The 20,271-nt window shown below is 41.7% G+C and overlaps 2 protein-coding genes and 1 long non-coding RNA gene across 4 annotated transcripts in view; 2 read left to right on the top strand and 1 right to left on the bottom strand.

Moving 5' to 3' along the window:
- Positions 1-966: 966 nt before the first annotated feature.
- Positions 967-20,271, bottom strand: part of LOC144039819 (uncharacterized) — a 20,545-nt gene continuing 1,240 nt past the window's right edge. The window contains exons 2-8 of the long non-coding RNA XR_013289539.1: positions 20,041-20,171; positions 14,343-14,474; positions 14,059-14,275; positions 11,726-11,798; positions 11,444-11,614; positions 8,049-8,298; positions 967-2,525 (exon numbers count right to left, since the gene is read on the bottom strand). This is a non-coding gene — a long non-coding RNA (uncharacterized LOC144039819). The remainder of the gene's footprint in view (positions 2,526-8,048; positions 8,299-11,443; positions 11,615-11,725; positions 11,799-14,058; positions 14,276-14,342; positions 14,475-20,040; positions 20,172-20,271) is intronic.
- lpin1b (lipin 1b) lies at positions 3,590-17,730 on the top strand. The gene is made up of 19 exons (XM_077553512.1): positions 3,590-3,752; positions 5,870-6,073; positions 6,144-6,239; positions 8,031-8,323; positions 10,120-10,218; positions 10,297-10,420; positions 10,499-10,682; positions 10,905-10,998; positions 11,458-11,642; positions 11,728-11,821; positions 12,622-12,691; positions 13,057-13,143; positions 14,081-14,278; positions 14,374-14,522; positions 15,260-15,346; positions 15,430-15,582; positions 15,691-15,805; positions 16,684-16,787; positions 16,873-17,730. Exons 2-19 carry the CDS (start codon positions 5,882-5,884, stop codon positions 17,045-17,047), a joined length of 2,499 nt encoding a protein of 832 aa, XP_077409638.1. The 5' UTR covers positions 3,590-3,752; positions 5,870-5,881; the 3' UTR covers positions 17,048-17,730.
- Positions 17,859-20,271, top strand: part of gnpat2 (glyceronephosphate O-acyltransferase 2) — an 8,331-nt gene continuing 5,918 nt past the window's right edge. The window contains exons 1-5 of one of the 2 annotated variants that reach the window (XM_077553514.1): positions 17,859-18,055; positions 18,497-18,709; positions 18,777-18,950; positions 19,034-19,163; positions 20,074-20,201. In XM_077553514.1, the coding sequence (XP_077409640.1) occupies positions 18,044-18,055; positions 18,497-18,709; positions 18,777-18,950; positions 19,034-19,163; positions 20,074-20,201 (657 nt within the window). In that variant the 5' untranslated portion in view covers positions 17,859-18,043. Of the gene's footprint in view, positions 18,056-18,496; positions 18,710-18,776; positions 18,954-19,033; positions 19,164-20,073; positions 20,202-20,271 lie in introns of both variants that reach the window. The other variant, XM_077553513.1, reaches the window with a different exon arrangement.

Below are 20,271 nucleotides of genomic sequence, written 5' to 3'. Positions count from 1 at the left end.
ACATAATTCCACAAACTCAACTAAACTTGACTTTTTTTTAAATTTAGTTTGTATTTTTGGTCAAATGTTTTCTATTTTTAAAATTTTAAATCGTAAATATTTGTTTTAAATGAATGCAGAGTTTATTATATTAAGTTTACATTTTATGATTTTATATACGCACTCTCACATGCAGTTACCCCTTTTAACCACTGGGAGTCAGTGTTGCTCATCACTAGAAGCTGCCGGCTGACCAGTCAAGCACAAACCAAAATCTTACAGGTTAAATTGTGGCTAGTGTAACAGTAATCACACTCAGCACTCCGGCAGTCTTGAACCTCAGCCCTGCGGTAATCTGATCTCATCTTGGACGTCAATGACATCGCGGCTGCGGTCAACAACACGGCCTCTGAGGCAACAGGTGTCCCCAGGAACACGGAATAAGAGTCCAGCAAGGTCCCCACGACTTTCGCGTGTGTACATCTCCAAATCAAACATTCTCAGAAGCCATCCTAGCAGGTGTCCTCTTCCGAAATGCCGAAGAAGTCAGCGGGTCCGGTTCGCCGAAAAGGGGGGCCTGGTCTCAACTTTCCCCGACTTGAGGGCCCCAAGTAAATTTAGTCTGGCGCACTTGGAGTTTTGGCGGTCAGACTGATTGAGGCCACCGCAGAGCGAGGATCGCCGGACAGGACTCGGGGGACTTAAACACATTTGTGGATACGTACAATGGAATCATGACATCGGCAGAGGAGGGTGAAGAGCTGGAGGAAGCTGTTGAACACTATTCCTCAGACAAAACATGGAGCTGGGTAATAAAAGCATGCTCGAAGATGCCAGGGTGGACATCAAGGGTGGGGAAGTCGAGGAAAAATATGACTAGTGTATTATATTTACGCTTGAGTAAACATCGTTAGCTAATTTTATGTAGGCTGCCACGGCTGGTTAGAATGAATTGCAGTCCCTCCTCAGAGTTTTTAAATCGCTTTATTGAAGAAATGGTAACAACGTCACACTCATTCAAAGTCACAGATGCTACAGTGCAGAATGCGAGTTGGCGAAAAATAATACCAGAACCGCACATGCATATTTTGTATCAGTATTCTGCATAAAGCTTTCAGATCTTCTTCAGGTTGGTGATTTCTCTGACTTACTCCCAAATTCCCAAAAACAAGCCTGACGCTAAATGTAGCATTGGAGTAAATATGAGTGTCTGTTGTTTTTCTGTGTGTCCTGCATTTGGCTAGCGGCCAGTCCAGGGTGTTCCTCGCTTACCCCACAACTCAAATGAAGGCAAGCGCTACAAAAAAATGGGCAGCTCAATGTTTTGTAACTGTTCCTCAGTGGTTTATTTGTGTTCCAATTGCATGCAGGGCTGGTATGAAAGTAGCATGTTGTTTGTGTGCGGAAAGCACAGATGGGAATGTTCAATAAAACACAGTAAACTGCATAGCGAGTAAGATTAATATATCTATGTCAAATGTAAATCTCTGCGGTATTTTCGTATTATGTAGAAAAAGACAATTTCTACAGCAGATTGGAATAAACCAACAATTTTGCGCCCACAAGGAAATAAGAAACTTATCTCATATGTCAGTTATGCGTTTCGCTTTCATTGTTCTGGTGGCATTACGTGAATGTTCGTGTCACATCATATGACGCTCAGGGCCAATCGGAGGCCTCCAGATTGTAAAAGGGTTTACTACACGCTACAGCGATACTGTTGAGTCAGCAGAAATGGCGAGAACACTCGCTCCGGGGCCAATTCGCTCACGCGGTGCCTCATTTGAATACTGCTTTGTGGAAACGCAACGCGGTGCCAGCTTGTGAGTCAGCACGAAGGCCATGAGTCACGTTTAGGGTTTGGTATTTGGAGGCAGCCAATTTTGGCAACATGAGGGTTTTAAATGGAGAGAATGAGGTGGTGGACTTGAGTCGCGTGACTCGAGTCAGATTCAAGGACGTGGGATTTGTTTTGGCTTCAAATTTATGAAAGACACAACTCGACTTGATAAGTCTTGTCTCTTGAGATCCAGAGTACATTTGTTAAAATACATCCAGAAAAAAATCCCACTAGGTCGTTGCGTGGCTTTTCCACGGTGAGACAACGAGGCGCTCTAAAGCAGCCACGACAGTGAAGAACCCTGGTTCACCTGTCAAGCCAGACTTTAAAGGAAATCCTCCCTCCTCGTTCTTTCACCTTTCTCTGCATGATAAAAAAAACTTTTTACTCAACCAAAAAAAGTTAAAATTGAGAATATCTAAAAGTTTCTTGCTTCATTTATTAACGCTGGTTGCCTTGAAATTTTGAGATAGAGGACGGCGATGAGATTGAGACGGATTACCCGGAGGATGTGTTGCATATTTAGGTCATAAACAGGTTAGTCCTATACGGCGATGTAACTTGTTGAGTGGCTCATGCATCAAGTTGGCATACGTCGGGCCTCCTTCCTGGCAATGCATGTCGTTCCTTGAAACCCGTGTAAGAAAAGCTGTCGATCTCGTGTGTCCTCATAGGACACCGCCAACAAGCTGCAAAATCTCGGTGCCTATTAAAAGGAGGACATGAAAAAAAAAAAAGTTAAATGAACTTAACCTGCTGTATATGCCACATTGTGACAGGATTGGCTTTCCAGATGGGGCAAAAGGCAGAACTTTCCTTCCAGGAGGCAAAAAAAAAAAATCCTTCAATTAGTGTCTTTTTATTGCTTGTGAATGTGAGATTGCACAATGCAATGTACAATTAACTAATTACCCGCTTCTGACTTGAATGGCCTTCTCCATTCACGCAAACGGACGCCTACACATTACAAGTGGATACAGATACTTGTTAAAAACAAAAATCTAGAAAATGTAAGAAGCAGCCTACTGATTTTAGTCCATTTAATTGCCAAGTACTGCGAAGCATCTGTTTTCAAATGTAGGGAGGAAAGTCTGAGAATGAAACACTCAAGTACAGACATCTCAACATTCCACTTAAGTAAAGTTCTTGAGCTTTACATCCATCAAATATTTGCATGGCGTGCTTATGCTCACAGAAGGAGGAGCTAGTAATGATGAGGAGGAAGGAGGAGGGGGACTGAATTTCGCACTAAAAACCGCAAACATGAAGTGTGGCGTCTCGCTGTGTTGTGATTGGCCAAGAGGATCACCTCACAGCATCAGGCCGTCTCGGTGACGTCACCTGTGCAACCACGGCGGAAAAGAACACATTAAAAAACTTTTTTTTTTAAACATTTGACTCAAATGTTCCCGTTGTACTAACATTAAACATGAATAAATAAAATTACATTTCCTTTCATTATTCTTTATCCTTCATCCTTTCCAGTAGGTCTGTGTGCTTAGTTTTTAAATGTAGTTTTTTTGCTGGTTTTGGCATAAGTTTCATCAAGTGAATTTCCCTTCTGGATGAATAAAATATCTATCTACCAATCAACTATCACTTAAGCTAGCTCGTGAGCTACAATAAACAACAAAAAATGAACCGTCACCGCGGTTGTACTTTCAACGGCGAGTTTAGCAGCTCGACGCTGATTGGCCGGTGGGCGGGGCCTTCACCGTAGCACGAGACACCAAAGAGAAAGCCAGCCAGCACAAGCGAGGCGTCATCAGCTGTCCGGAGGAATGACTGCTGCATTTCTACTTCATATGATGTCCAATGTCGCTCACGTTTTGTCACGGCGAAAACAATCTGGAGCTTTACAATAGTGGAAGTGGCTGCTTTATAATGTTCCGCTGAGGAAGTGATCGTTTTGTCACCGTATTCAATTCAGAAGGTAAGAGACGACTAGTTTATATCGCTTTTAACAGTACCAAGTTGTCGTAATAATGTAATTTTTCTCTTGTTTTGCTCTAAATATATGATATGTTAAGATCAATTACTGCAGTCACCGATGAGCAATTGATATCCTTGCTATCCATCTCAAGGCATATACTACAACTTTGAATGTTTCCACTAACGCCATCCATTCGTCAAGTCTAGTAGTGTATGACCTGTCCACTAACTAGTAGGACAACTACATGTTACTCATGAGGCAAAAGTGTGCACAGGTTCACATCTGTGCACTACTAGTACTACTTGCTAAGCACTAGATGTTAAGTACTAGTAAAAATTTTAACGACAATCCGTTTCGCTTATGGTAATAATATACAAACTAGTAATATGTAATTTTCCTACTTGGGGGCCTCTTTAAAAAATCAAATATATGCAAAACCAATAAACGTACTACTGTACTCTAGTAGGGGTGAGGAAAGACTAAAAATGCCATCAAAAGGAAATGCTGAAATCATATTTTTGCATTCAAAAGCAACTTACAGTATAGTGTGAATGACATTTGTATTTTTTTTTTAAGTAGCTCACTCAATTCCAGACAATTTGCTTTCACTTCCCACTCGAAATTAGCGGTCCTCTTTTTGTTTCATTTTCATGACAAGATTTTTTTTTTTTTCAAATTATGAGGCCGAGTGGCTTCAGTTGTTTTGCTTTTTATAACAGTTCCGCTGAGGTTTGAGTTGCTTTTTAAGAAATGCAACGGCGGGCCTGGCCATGTAGAGTACACGCGGAGGTCGTGCTACATGGCCATCGGCCATTCGTTTTGACATGTTGCAACATTTAAAGACTTCTCAGAAATTCCTCTTTTCCTCCCGGGCCTCAAGAAAACGCGCAGAAGGCGATGAGGGGTTGTCGCTGGTGTTAATTCCTTTTTTTCCCCCCCACTTTCAAACGAAATAAAAAAAACGATCTAAACAGCTCGCATGGCGACGGCGGACGAAGATGAAAGGAGGTTTTAAAAATAGCTGCAGTCTGGAGATGAACTCAAATTGCAATAAACATTGTGGTGTGTTCAGACTGAAATGTTGTCAACTCAGCTGGCCGAAGCAAATGAAGCAAATGAAGCAAATGACTTGATCTGAATCATCCTCTTGTGCAACACTATCCCTAGCTTTCAAAACTGAGATTCTGGGTTTGAATCCCAGCATTACTGTGTGCAGTTTTTTTGTCTTGTGTGTATACGCGTTTGTGTTTTTTTTTTCCGTTTTTGCCTGAGTCACTAGTTAGTTAACTCTTTGACTGCCAAAAACGTTAAATAACGTTTAGTAAAATCCTATGGAGGAGTGCCAAAGACGTTAAAAGACGTTTTTTTTTCAAAACAGAGGTGAAACTAACCATTTTCTATTGTTGATTACTGAAAAACGGAATAAGGTAGAAACAAACTTTTTTTTTCTGATGAAAGATGAGAGTCCAATCTTTCATTTGGTAGTATGTGTGTTTCCATAGTCCAAACACATAATTTTCTGTGGACCTTGAAAGATCAGTCAAAAATGCTTAAATCGGCTGGCACCCACGGCATCCCTTTTCTGAAAACGTCTGGCAGTCAAAGAGTTATTGTAATGCCAGTTTGCCATCCGTCAACTCGTGCTTAGTAACAACACGCAGCCAGCCAGCCAATTGAACACTCCTCGTTGACACCCACGTCACTCACCAGGCTAGCTAGCTGTCAAGTCATAAGTGTATTTGTCACTATTCGACATCTTCCTCCCATTTCTTACAATACGTGACACATGTATCGCAGTTTGTGTGACATCCATTTTTAACCTTTTTGAACTCGGGGTCAGGAAAAGGCTTGGGCAAGTTTCCCGCCCTTTCTGGGACGGGAGCTGTGACTGTGGGAATGTAAGGTATTCGCACACGTCTGTGTGTGGACCAGGGCGCTAATTCCTCTCAGCCACAACATACCAGACAACATATCGTTAGAATGAAATTAGAAGTGTTATTACGTTCATAATCCTTCAAGTCGACGGACAGATCATGCAAAACGCCTCAATTATTTCCAATTGTGACAAAAAAAAAACGTAATGTGCCCCTTTTCTGCTTGTGTTGCGTCTCCACCAGACCCGTCAGACCATGAACTACGTGGGCCAGTTGGCGGGTCAGGTGCTGGTGCAGGTCAAGGAGCTGTACCGAGGCCTGAACCCGGCCACGCTGTCGGGCTGCATCGACGTCATCGTCGTGCGGCAGCCCGACGGCTCCCTGCACTGCTCGCCCTTCCACGTCCGCTTCGGCAAGATGGGCGTCCTTCGCTCGCGAGAGAAAGTGGTCAGTAAGTGAAGAGGCAAGCAAAAAAAAAAAACACACACGGAAAACTTGAAAAATGGATGTTTTATAGGTGGACATGGAGATCAACGGAGAGCCAGTGGATTTGCATATGAAGCTGGGAGACAACGGGGAGGCCTTTTTTGTCCAGGAAATGGAAAATAATCAGGTACAGACTTTTTTTTTTTTTACATGGTTCGCCATTCCCTCTATGAACTGTGCCATTTTTTGTCATATCATAAAAAAAACTATGAAAAGCCAAAGAAAAAACAAAACGGATTTTATGGGCTTCATTTGGCTACGCAGAAGTGCAATTTACATTTTGCCACCCTCGCGTAGTTACATAAGCGATCAAAAAAATGCTAGCAAAACCTGTTAAAAGGCCCAAGGTGCAAGGATTCAAAAGAAAACTGATTTCAAATGTAAACACACACGCCTCCATCACAAACACTGTGACGCGCAATCCCGAATATTTTACATGTGGTCGGTCTGAGGAAATAAGGTCACGCTGTGTCTGCGGAGTTGGCGCGGCCGCCAGGAATTTCTTCTTTTCCTTTTATAGCTGAACCACGTTCCTCCGTTTCCCAGAAAGCATTTACTAACCTATATTCCACAGTATGGCCATAAATCTTTCACATTTCCTGTTTTTAACGCCAAATTCAATACATTGAAAAGAATTGCTGAAAACGTGCAAAGTTTTAGTGCCAACAGTCAACCCTTGTGTGTGAGCAAAAGCGGATAAGCGAGAAAGTGGAAGTAAAAAAAATAAGTCGGACGTGAAAGTCGGCATGTCGACAGCGACTTCGCATGGCAGGCTTTGAGCGCCTCGTTGTTGTGGCGTGGAAAAGCCACCGGAGGCTTTCAACAGAATTGACATTAAAATAACTGGCAAAAAAAAATTTGACAGCTAATTATTGTAAAATCTCAGTTAATTACTGTAACAATCTTTTACGGCGTATTACTATAAATTTTTGTGAGACATTTCTTTTCCCTTCAAATGGAATTTAAGTCTTTGGAGGCGATTACAAGCCAATCACAACTCAAGTTCATGGAACACGATAATAGAAGAAGCAGTTCCCCATTTCTTGGAAAGCATTTTTTTTGTGTGTGTGTGGACATCCCATCCATGCACGTGACAAAATGAGCAGCTGAAATACATGAACAAGCCATAAACTACCCCGAGACTGCGGAACGGCATCAACAAAGGAAGTCGGTGATTTATTTCAGCTGGAGTAGAACAGGAAAGGCAGACGGGTTATTTTCCCCCCCGAGTTGAAAAAACGTGACGACTATTACGCAGACCACAACATCATATGTTTCCGAACTCACTTGCTCGCTTCTGCCAAGAGATGTAGACACACGATATGGAGTTACAGTAGAACCTCCAGCTCTTCTTTCCTGGAGCCAAGTGTGATTAAAACGTTTTTTTTTTTCCTGCTGCTTTTTATAGTTACTTGGAAACGCCAGACAAAGAAGGAACACGTTTGCCAGTCACACCAAAGGCCAGAAATATGCATACAAAAGCTAACTAGCATGCATAGCTAGAAGTTGTAGGGTTAAGATAAGCATATGGCAGCACAAGAAAGCTAATTTAGCTAGCCGCAGACTTGCAAAAAGATGAGCAAGTTATTCTGTTGCCTTCATGCTGAACTCAAGTTCGAGTTGAACTTTTCACACAACAATTTAACTGTTCAATTTACTGGACTGTGACTTGCTGTTTCCACAAAACAGTAGCGCTAGCAAGACTAAGCTAGCATTAGCACTCTAAGCAAGCCAACGTTAGCCGTGGTTGCTATGCTGGTAGCATGACTCAGTTGTAATAGAGTGCTACTATAACATTAATGATTTTAAATTGTATTTTTTGGAATGTTTTTTAGAAACATTTTATTGTCAGTTTTAACAAATGACAAGTTCTGAGGCCTTCCACGGTAGCCGACATGTTATGTATTGATGTCAACAGGAAGTGGTTCCCTCCTACCTGGCCACTTCGCCCATCCTTTCGGACGGGCTGGTTCTGATGAGCTCGTCGCTGATGGGGAAGAGCTCGGGGCCTCCCGTGCAGACCTTGGGCTCGGCGGGGAGCAGCGGCGAGACCGGCGCGACGGCCACGACGATGATGGTGAAGAAACGGAGGAAGAGGAGGAGGAAGGCGCGTTTGGACAGCTTGAAGAGGGAGGACAGCGGCGACTACTCGGAGGACGAGGACATGTTCACCATTGACATCAGCTCTGATGAAGAGATGGAGAGCAACAGGTGAGCAAAAGGAGGAACGTGAGCCGTGTTTCTGCCAATTTTTTTAATGCAGTAGTACCTTCAGATACGAGTGACTTGAGTTTTTTCCCCGCTTTGACTTGCGAGCAAAAAATTTGCGATACGAGTGTTGTATGGTGGCAGTGAACTCAACTCAGCAAGAGAATTGCACATCGTGTATTTAAAACCACATAACTTTACCTTCTGCTAGCTTAATGCTAGCACATCATAGGAAACACCATAGACGTGCTAACGAATAGCATCTTTGTGACGTGTATATAAAACCATACAACTTTACCTTCTGCTAGCTTAATGCTAATACATAATGGGAAACACCATAGACGTGCTGATGAATAGCATCTTTTTGTCGTGTATTTAAAACCACACAACTTTACCTCTGCTAGCTTAATAACACATAATGGGAAACACCATAGACGTGCTAACGAATAGCATCTTTGAGGCGGTGATGTATCACTTCAAGGAACGCATACGTGAACACAAACTGTGCATCAAGACATATGGCTGGGCAAAACAATTCATAAAGGCGTATTAATTGCATAACTCTTCTTTGTTTGTTTCTACATGACTGTATTATACTGCCCCCGGTGGCCAAGTCACTCACACCGGGAAGAGCTTCTGTTTTATTTAATGATCTATTAACTCTTTGACTGCCAAAAACGTTAACTCTTTGACTGCCAAAAACGTTAAATAACGTTTAGTAAAATCCTATGGAGGAGTGCCAAAGACGTTAAAAGACGTTTGTTTCAAAACAGAGGTGAAACTAACCATTTTCTATTGTTGATTACTCAAAAACGGAATAAGGTAGAAACAAACTTTTTTTTTCTGATGAAAGATGAGAGTCCAATCTTTCATATGGTAGTATGTGTGTTTCCATAGTCCAAACACATAATTTTATGTGGACCTTGAAAGATCAGTCAAAATGCTTAAATCGGCTGGCACCCACGGCATCCCTTTTCTGAAAACGTCTGCCAGTCAAAGAGTTAAAGTACAATACTGTATAGCTAGTATTATGCCCCCACACGTACGCAATGAGTGCATGTGGCTTAGTCAGCCAGCAATACATCACTTAGGAAAGACGTATGGAAAACATCAGCACGTGAACGTTTAAGTGCTCGGAGCGTCTTGGCCAACGCGACGTTCTGAAATTAAGCCTGCCTAGCATCCAAAACAGTTAAGCATGTGCAGTATGCGGGTCAGGCATGCAGCATTTCTGCTTTGATTCTGCAGGCCCGATTGACTTAAACGTGCAGGAAACAAATCTACGTGTACATCCATCATCATCTAGGTCACATTTAATATGATATGTGCAAGATGGGCGTGAGATCTAAATTTGGACTATAACACTATAAAAGACAAGACTAAAGAATGTATAACTTGACACCTCTGACCTCATTTTTTTTTTTTTTTAAGAGGAGGGTTAGACGAGCCAATAAAATGTTATGAGAAAGAAATGTCAACAAGTTGAACAGATCATTTTCAGTATAGTAAGTGTTAAAAAAATTGGAATATGTAAATCTATATTTCCAGTTTGCATAGCCCACAATGTTGCTCCGCGTATGTTTCACGCTTGTGGGTACGTAGCGGAGGCTCACAAGTTCCAACATGAGCTTGTGCAAACAACCCGTGAGCAGATAAGTCAAGTCCAGCATGAAAATTCAATTAGCTAATTAATTATTCATTCCCCCCAAAAAACGCAGAGGGTCCTTTTGAACCAATTTAGTTTCTTAGTTTTTCTGACTGAGATTGCATCTAATGACACGTTGCACTTTGTGTTCCAGACCCTCCTCCAGGGAAGCGGCAGTCGGGCCGACCAGCTGTTCTTTCAAACAACCTGCCGCCTACGCTCGCTCCGACGGCGACTGGAGTCCCCTTCACAGGTGCGGCATTTGCTCGGAACTCAATTGAAAATGGCTGCGTTATGATGTTGTAAAAATGTCTTTTGTTTTCCTTCTCAGCCCTGGAAACTCTCGCCCCACTTCTCCCAAAAGCGACTCGGAGCTCATGACGAAGCCGTCCGACGAGGGCAGTCAAGATTCGGCCATGCACTGGGCCTGGGGGGAGCTGCCGCAGGCCGCCACTGTGAGCGTCATCAATACGTGCCTCGAATGAATGTTTAATGTCCTCTGCGTGTAACCTGACCCCTGACCTCCGCCGCAGCCATCCTTCCTCTCAACGAAAGCCGAGCCGCCGGCGGTCGCTCCCGTGTCCATCCCGGTATCGGAGAGCACGCACTTCCGAGCCATTCTCAATGAGGAGCCGGCCGTCGTCACGGCGATGGAGACGGACCCGACGAGGGCGGATGGCGCGGTCGGAAAGAACGACTCTCCGTCCAAGAAAAAAGGTCATACGAGATATGAGATTAATTTGCTGACTTGTAACTCAAATCGTCATTCCCCATTGAAATGAATGGAAATGACATTTTCAGAAGAGGCAGCCAACAAAACTTGTACTTGGCTGTTTAATTGACATTCACTGGGTGGATGTGCACACTTCCGTCTTTTTGTGTACAGGCCATTAAAAGGTCAACATTCATGTCTGAAATGGAAAATGTGTGCTCTTGTAGACAAAAGGAGCCGACATCTGGGTGATGATGGCGTTTACTTGGATGACCTCACAGAGCTGGAGCCCGAAGTGGCCGCCTTGTATTTCCCAAAGAGGTAAGGCATATATTTGTAATTTACTACTTACCAATTTTTGGAATCCTACCCTTGATGTGCTATTTTTACACACCAAACTAAAGCCATGACATAAAAGTAGTGCTTTGGTGCCAAGGAATATGTTGAAGTCAGCATAGGAGCTTCTTTTAGACAGGCCAAATCCATGTCAAATAGAAAAGTAGTGCTTTGCTGCCATCTTGTGGCATCTATAGGCAATTACAGTAGTGCCTTGAGATACAAGTTGAAATCCAAACATTTGTACTGCAAATCATCTCTCCCCATTGAAATGAATGCAATCGCCATTAATCTGTTCCAACTTCCCCAAAAATGTTTTTTTAATTTGAAAAATTGCAATCTATAACATTGTACTTTATAAAAACATACAGTAATTACATAATGTAATAGAACGTAAATAACTTAAACCATTTTTGCCACATTTTTTCACCTGGTGTGTCACAGTGACGGCGCCGCAGCGGTAAGGAGCTTGTCGGACCCGGGCCTGCGCAGCACCAGTCTCTCCCCGCAGTCGCTGAGCTCCGGGGGAGACAGCGGTGTGGACGGCTTCAGCGACCCGACGGGTGACCTGCCGTCCATCGCCATCTCCCTGTGCGGCGGCCTCACCGACAACAAGGAGATCGGTAAAGGTAAGGCGGGGCGGCTCATGCGGGACGACCTCGGACGCCACAAAAAGCACAACTAACTGTCCACTTGACCTGCTTGTACTCACAGAGCAGTTCCACGCCAAGATCATCTCGTACCAGCAGTTTGTTCAGAACCCGTCAGTCATCGACGACCCCAACCTGGTGGTGAAAATCGGCTCCAAGTAAGACACTTGAGGAAAATGGCAAAATGCCACATTTGCTGTCTTGGTTATAGGAAGACCACTGAGGACCAAATCTGCCAAAATTAAAAATTAAAAAATGTGTATATATGTATACATGTTTTTTTTGTATATAAAAATAAATAAATAAAAAACGAGATAAAAAATAAATAAATATATATTTATTGTTTTATTCCCATTTATATTTATTTTGTTGTTTTTGAATTGTATATATATATATATATATATATATATATATATATACAATTTTTTATATCTGTTTTTATTTTCACATTAATTAATTAAATTTTTATTTTTTATTTTGACAGTTTTGGTCTTCCATACTCTCAATGGCCAGGTACAATACCTGCACAAGATATCCATCCATCCATTTAAGCCAGAAATAAAATCACGGTCAAATAAAGTCTTAACCTCCAATATTCTTCTTAGGGGAAGTGGCAGTAAAACAGGCCAAAATCCAGATGTCTGTGGGGGGGGGGAGTGTAAAAAAGAAGTCTTAAGATCTAAATATTTCTACAGAGGGGACTGAATAGAGAATGCTGTCGAACCTGCTGACATCTTATTAGCTATGGGGGTCACCGAAAGACATGTTGCGTAACTCGCTCCTGGAACGGAACGCGCAGTACCGCCAAGTCAGCAGGATGGCAAGGTGCGAAGCCATGTAGCATTGGTTTCGGATGTCAATAAGATATGCGAGTGTACCTAATGAAGTGGCCAGCGAGTGTTGTCGTGCCGAGTTATTTTTTGCCGCAGGAACTGATATAAATACTTTGCTTGTTCAGATACTATAATTGGAGCACTGCAGCTCCCATCATGCTGGCGATGCAGGCCTTTCACAAGCCGCTGCCAAAGGTAGGAAATCACGCAATACGAGTGACACACTCGCATCCGTTAGCATTACCCGAATTAGCTTCTTGCTCGCACCGCAACACAATGTACAAGTTAAAGGTTATCTCATGTCAACTCCTTCTTCTGTCCCTCCTCCCTGTTTATTTACAACTCGCTGTCATCCATTAGTACACATGCCTCTCTATTATTTGCTCCGCCTTCCAATTCCTTCTGTGGCATGTCACTGATCTGCTGGGCTACAACTCTGTAACTTCATCTTCAAACGTCTTCATTTGTCACAATTTTTTTTTCTTTTATGGTCTGCTTCTGTTGTCTTAAGTTTATTTTCCTGCCCTTTTGTGTTTGGGGTTTCTCTCCATCCGCTCCAGGCCGCCGTGGAAAACATCATGAAGGAGAAGATGCCCAAGAAAGGAGGGAGGTGGTGGTTCTCCTGGAGAGGACGTAACAGCAAATCGGTACGTTTACATATTAGCTTTAGTTCTATAGCACAAGCGCCTGTAAACAAAAGATTTAAAGATTTTTAAAGAAAAGTTAAGAAATAAAAAGTAGCTTTCTGAAATTAAATTCCATTTGCCTGCGGCATAACAGTCAAATGCTACTTCACCATGTTTGCTTTGACACCTGACCTCCAAGAACCTGAGAGCCCTGCTGGGTTTACTATTAGCATTTCTTAATTAACTCTTTGACTACCAAAAACGTTAAATAACGTTTAGTAAAATCCTATGGAGGAGTGCCAAAGACGTTAAAAGACGTTTGTTTCAAAACAGAGGTGAAACTAACCATTTTCTATTGTTGATTACTGAAAAATGGAATAAGGTAGAAACAAACTTTTTTTTTCTGATGAAAGATGAGAGTCAAATCTTTCATTTGGTAGTATGTGTGTTTCCATAGTCCAAACACATAATTTTCTGTGGACCTTGAAAGATCAGTCAAAAATGCTTAAATCGGCTGGCACCCACGGCATCCCTTTTCTGAAAACGTCTGGCAGTCAAAGAGTTAATTTAATTAAATTTATTAATTTGTTTCCAGTGACCACACTAGTAACGCCAAACATTTGTATCTCAAATTGTTTTTCCTCATTGAAATGAATGCTAATGGGATTAATCTATTCCAGCCTCTCCCCCACCAAAAATTAAAAAACTTTTTTTTTTAGGAAAGTAGCGCTCTGTTGTACTTTATAAAACAAAGGAATATATAATGTAATCAAGAATTACAGTTTGTGCAAAATTAATTATAGGCAAACCCTTCTTGGTGTGCGCCATTGAGCCACCAGGGGGCAGTAAAATACAGTCAAGACACAAACAAGACGAGTTACACAACTACTGTAAATGGCAGAGTAAACTTTTTCGTCATTTTTCACAGAGAATCACCTTTAGTTAAACCTTTTGCTAGGATTCCGTCTCGGAACGCGGGGTCAGCGGTCCGGCCGAAGTCGGGTCGTTGGCGAGCCGGCATAAAGAAGAGTCGTCGTCCAGCGACGAAGACCACAGGGCGACCAAGCAGAGCTCGGCCGGCGTCCAATCAGAGGCCGGGATGGCTGCGGGAAGCGTGACGTACAAGAAAACGCTCAGGCTCACCTCCGAGCAGCTGGTGAGGCGATTTAATTTTGTTGTTATTGTAGATTTTCAGCTATTTTTAGTTGTGCGTCTCTCACATGTCGACGTTTGCGTGTCGTGCGAACGCAGATGTCGCTGCAGCTGCGGGACGGCGCCAACGACGTGGTCTTCAGTGTGACCACTCAGTACCAGGGAACGTGCCGCTGCCAGGGAACCATCTACCTCTGGAACTGGGACGACAAGATCATCATTTCCGACATTGATGGGACCATCACCAGGTGTGTGCGTGTGTGTGGTATTGATCAAGAATTACTGATCATGTCATCTTTCATTTTCAATCCCAATGATCAATTTTTAGGCTGATTTTTAAAACTGTAAATCTATTAACTAAAACTACATCTTACGTTAGTAAAACTAACAAAAAATAGAATTATTGTATTTAAATGTATTTATTAATTATATAAATGTGTCATTGATTCAAGGTTAAACAAAAACGTGAAACTAACCAATAAACAACAAAATACCACAAAAACAAAAAAAAAAGTTTAAAAAAAGAAAGAAAACTGAAACGATATATGCTAGTAAAACCAACTAAAAGTAGAATTAAATTTAAATATATTTATTATTTTTTGTTTAAGTTTATTATTTGATTCACGGTTCAACAAAAACAAAGTAAATATAAACACACACAAAAAGTCAAAACAAAAACGCTTGAACTGAAACTGAAACTGGATCTTACATTAGTAAAACTAACTAAAAGTATAATTATGGAAAAATTGTGTTTCATGTTTGGCAATATTCATGAGCTTTCGAGGTTAATTTAAAATATTTTTATCAAGTATTTATTTTTGTGTTATTGTACGTCCGTTCAAGAAAAAGAAGGTCACATAAGTGACCTCTTTGTCTATTTTTTAAAATAATAAAATAATGATTAAAACCAACTAATTATTGTATTATATTAATATAAAAAATATAATAATAATAATAATAATAATGTAAAAAATATAAATTGCAGGTCGGACACACTGGGCCACATCCTTCCCACCTTGGGTAAAGACTGGACTCACCAGGGCATCGCGCAGCTCTACCACAAAGTCAGCCAGTAAGCGTTCCGTCATTCACGGTCTGGCATGTGAGTAAAAGTCCCGCTCGAACCGTCGGTCTTCCTCCTCTTCCCACTTGAAGGAACGGCTACAAGATCCTGTACTGCTCGGCCCGAGCTATCGGCATGGCGGACATGACGCGGGGCTACCTGCACTGGGTCAACGAGAGGGGCACCATGCTGCCCGTGGGGCCCGTCTTGCTCAGCCCCAGCAGCCTCTTTTCAGCTCTGCACAGGTGCGACTAGCACATGTGATGCGTGTGTCCATGTGCATGTTACGAGTGTGGCAGAACTGTGTGCCACTGGTACGAATGAACACTTTCCGTACGTGGGTGCGTTTCCAGGGAAGTGATCGAGAAGAAGCCGGAGAAGTTCAAGGTGGAATGTCTGACTGATATCAGGAACCTCTTCCACCCCAACACGCAACCTTTCTATGCGGCCTTCGGCAACAGGCCCACGGTACGCACACACAAGCTCTGATTGGTTGGAATTTAGACTCCATTTTCCTATTGGAAGTAATCCTTCCAATCATGTTCGATTGCGCTTGTCATAATAATTTGACGGTTTAGCGTGGTTTAAAAAGTTAAGCTTTCAATAACTGAATGGGAATGAGATCTTTTTTTTTTTAATGTTTTTTTTTTTAAGAGGGGACGTCAAAGCAGGGCACAATATGATTTTTTTTCTCCAAAAAGAGACACTGCAGATACGTTTTTTCCCTTTGAAAAATGTATTAAATAAATAAAATGTGCCAGTAGGTACTAGTTAGCCTCAAGGGCAACATGAGAAGCTCTTTTCTAAAAAATAACTCACCAGTGATGGGACACTATGACTTAAGAAGAAGGCTAACACGTTTCTTCTGCACCCAATATTCTATATTTTGTTAAAAAATAAAATAGATTGTGTTCAGTGGGACAAAATGCAGTTTTTCTTCACCCAAATATTAAAAAAAATAAATAAAATGTGTGCAATTTTGATATTGTGATACCTCAATATTTTTGCAAACCGTCACATTCTAATATGGGCCGATGCCAAAGGTTAGATGGAGTCGCTCCGAGGTGTCTAACTAGTGATGAACAAATGAAGCTTCATGAAGCACTTATATTTTTTTTACTCCTCTAGATGGCAGATGCAGTGGAAATGTCATCAATTTCCATTGCACTGGCCTTTATCTTTAAGCCAAGAGCACCATCTAGAGGAGTAAAAAAAAATATTGCAAGTGCTTCATGAAGCTTCATTTCCCATCACTGCAGACATTTCAAATAGAGCTCAGAATAGTACACCAATGCCACAAAATGGATGCCATCTTTCTAACCTTTGGCCTCCATTTTGGTTGTCAGGATGTCTTTTCCTACAAAGAAGTTGGGGTGCCATTGAACAGGATATTCACGGTGAACCCCAAAGGGGAGCTGGTGCAGGAGCACGCCAAGACCAACATCTCATCGTGCGTAACATGAGGCAAATCCTGATGAATAAAAAATAAATTTAAAAAAATTACATCTTGAAGTGACTATCGCCCGCCTTCGTAGGTACGTCCGTCTCGGGGAGGTGGTAGACCACGTGTTCCCCCTCAAGATGCGAGCATCGTCCTCGGACTTCCCTTGCTCGGACACCTACAGCCATTTCACTTACTGGAGGGAGCAGCTCCCCCTGGTGGACCGTCAGGGAACCACACCCCCTCGCACCCCAGTTCCCGGCAGCTGACCGTCGGTGCTACTCGTGGTGTCGGTCAACGCAGGATGTACTAGCTGCTACATTCTCAGACTGGGCTTTGCACCTTGTAGTATTGAAGTGCACTTTGTGACTGAATAATTTATTCGGGGCAGCTTATTGATTTGAAGTGAGCCTTTATTTTTTGAAGAGGAGCGAAACTTGGCGCCAATTATAGACCTTTATTTTCATACTTGCATCACACACGTGAGTCGTTAGTTGTACTTACTTCGGTTTTGACTTCGTATTAAGTGTCAAAAATATTTATTTAATTAGTTGTGTATAGAAAGCAAGCTCTTAAAAATCTGATTTTTCTGCACAAATATTTTATATTTCAACGCATCTGTCCTTCACTTGAAATGTAAAAAAAAAAAAAAAAAAAAATCTGTCTATAAATGCAATCAAAAGTCATATCAAAGAAGTTGCAAAGGGAATTTGTCAGTGTTTCTTAGGATGTGTATGAGGGATGCTTAATGACAAACCAAATGTTTATCAAGCAAGATTTATTACGTGTATGTATATACAGTACTCTTATATGTTTGAAAATGTGTATTATTCTTTCTATGAAAGAGCTTGAAATTTGCCCTAGACCATCCTCACTGTTTAAAAGTTAAACAAAGTCAAATAAATGGTCTTGTAGAGAGAGAATATAACACTGCAGGTTTTTTTTCCCCCTCTGAGTTGTGACGTCTCTGCCTCCATGTACAGTATCTGCTCATGTCTGTATTATACTGCCCCCTGGTGGCCAAGGCTGGGATTGGGGGCGTTTACTTGGATTCCGTCTAACGAAAGTGAAAGAAGAGACTTTCTCACGGGACGCGGAAGTTCTGCTAGCATTTTTCAGGCCGATTTCCGCTGTTTTAGTTTTACGTTTGCACCCTTAAAGCATTTGCATGCATTTTCGGTGGAGTTGTACGTCATAACAACCCACAGGGGAGGATTCGGTAGCGGGTGCGAGTTCAGTTGGGCGAGACGCTCGCTCACCAAGTGATGGAAAGCAGGGTAAGGACGAGTCGGGTTTGAAGTTGCTACAGTTGTGATTATGCTCAAACACGTCAAGTCTTTTTTCTTTTCTTTTTTCAAACTAATTTTGAGCAGTGGTGACGTGCATTCTGTGCCGTTCTAAGTAAACTCATAGCGACGTATTAAGAATTATTATATGACATTATTTTAGCAAAATTTGACAGATTGCGCAATCAGGGTGGTATATAATACTGTATTCAAACTATTTGCTGTGGTTGTGGTCTGCACTGTTTCTAATATTTCGTCTCTCATTATGCAAATATACACTCTCCTGACGTGTGACACAACCCTTATACTGGACTTCATTAAATGTGCAGGTGTATTTAATTATTCGATAAATTATACAGTGTTTTTTTTTTAAAAATGACCAAAAATATGTCATCACTACTCTGTATTAATTATATATGTGGTTATTGTCAGTGTTGGAAATATGCAAGACTTGGCTCTCAGGAGGAGGATGATGATGCTGATGAGATGGTGGACATATTGGTGGAAAGGAGGCGGGGCAGCGACATAGGCCACGCCCTCAGAGCCTTCAGGCCCCAGTCCTACAGTGGGGCAAAGCCCCCCTCCGCCAGTCAACTCAAAGCGGCCGTACTGGCGTCTCACAATGTACACCGCGTGATGGTCGAGGTGGGCTTGAAAACACACACACACACACACAACCGGGATGTTTCCAATATTATGGCGTGTTCGTCAGGTTGCCATGGAGACGGGCACGCCACCGGAGGCGGTGAGAACGCAGGCCGCCGCCATTTTGGAGGAGATGTCCCAAAAGCTGCAGCTGGGTTTTGTGCGTCTGATGGGCTTCATGCTCAGCAAAGTGCTCAAGCGCATCTACTCCAGCATCTACGTCAACATGGACGCCCTACACGTGGTGACGACGACGACGTCTTCCTTGCGCACATTTACAGACAGAAACTTTGTTTGCGTTCTGAAACATTTTGCACCTTGCAGCTTCGGAAGGCGGCGGCGGAGGGGCCCGTCATCCTGCTGCCCAACCACAGGAGCTACACCGACTTTTTAGTCATCTCCTACATTATGTTTACATATGACATCCCACTACCCGTCATTGCTTCTGGACTGGGTAAATACTTTGACTTACGAGTGCTCCAACTTACAAGTTTTTCAACGTACAAGCTGTTCCTTGGTGGATTTTTTTGCCTCCTGATGCGAGCTATTAAAAGCACACATTTAGCACACGAATACTACACTACATAATAATAATAACAATAATGATCATAAATTATTATTATTATAGTAATAATACCGTACACTTAATTTGTAATGCACTTTACATTTCAGGGAAAACTCAAAGTGCTACAGTTGAGGGTTAAAAACAGATTACAGTAAAATATAGTGTAGCTTAAAAGCAAGGGTTACAAAAAAAAAAAAAAAAAAAAAAAAAAACATTAAAGGCGTAATTAATTACATTATGTTTTTCTGCAATGTACATTTTTTTGTCATTGTGTTAAATTAAATTTTATATATCAAAATTAAGAGAGGTATTGTTAAAGTGAGTATTCAATGAGTGAATACTCAAACTGGTATCTGTATGGAAAAAAAAAAAGTGGTATTAAACATTCCTAAATGCAAAACACATATTCTGTTAATAACAATTCATTCTTATTTATTTAGGTAAAATGTATTTAATTTATCAAAGTAAGTTTCAAAATAAATTAAACCCAAGGTATCAGTATAAAATTATAAAAATATGTAGAATGCTAACATTGGTAAGAAACACAAACTCTTTTTTTTTTCCACTACAGTGACATCTGCTGGACATGGTAGGGCACTGCCACACCTGCATTAAAGTTGCAACTAAATCACTATTCATTAATAAATCCATACATATGTGAAACATACATGGAAAAAATTTAATAACTTTTTGGCGGGGCACTCCCAAATTTGCCCCTCATGCAAAATGGCGCCACTGTGATAAAAAAAAACAAATCGAGACTCACCATTGCTGTTTTCTTCCCTCCTGTGACGCGTAGCTCTGGCAAGGATGAAATTCATGGGCGAGATGCTGCGTCGCTGCGGAGCGTTCTACATCCGACGCAACATCGCCACCAACAGGTTGTACTGTGAAGTGCTGTCGGAATACGTGAAAAGCCTTATCAGGGTATATGACATGTTTTTATTTTCTTCAACGAGCGTGTACAAATGTACTCAATTGCATTCATGTTATTTTC

This window comes from Vanacampus margaritifer, chromosome 19 (genome assembly GCF_051991255.1).
Source record: "Vanacampus margaritifer isolate UIUO_Vmar chromosome 19, RoL_Vmar_1.0, whole genome shotgun sequence".
Lineage (NCBI taxonomy): Eukaryota > Metazoa > Chordata > Actinopteri > Syngnathiformes > Syngnathidae > Vanacampus > Vanacampus margaritifer.
This window is presented reverse-complemented; position numbering and strand designations above follow the sequence as displayed.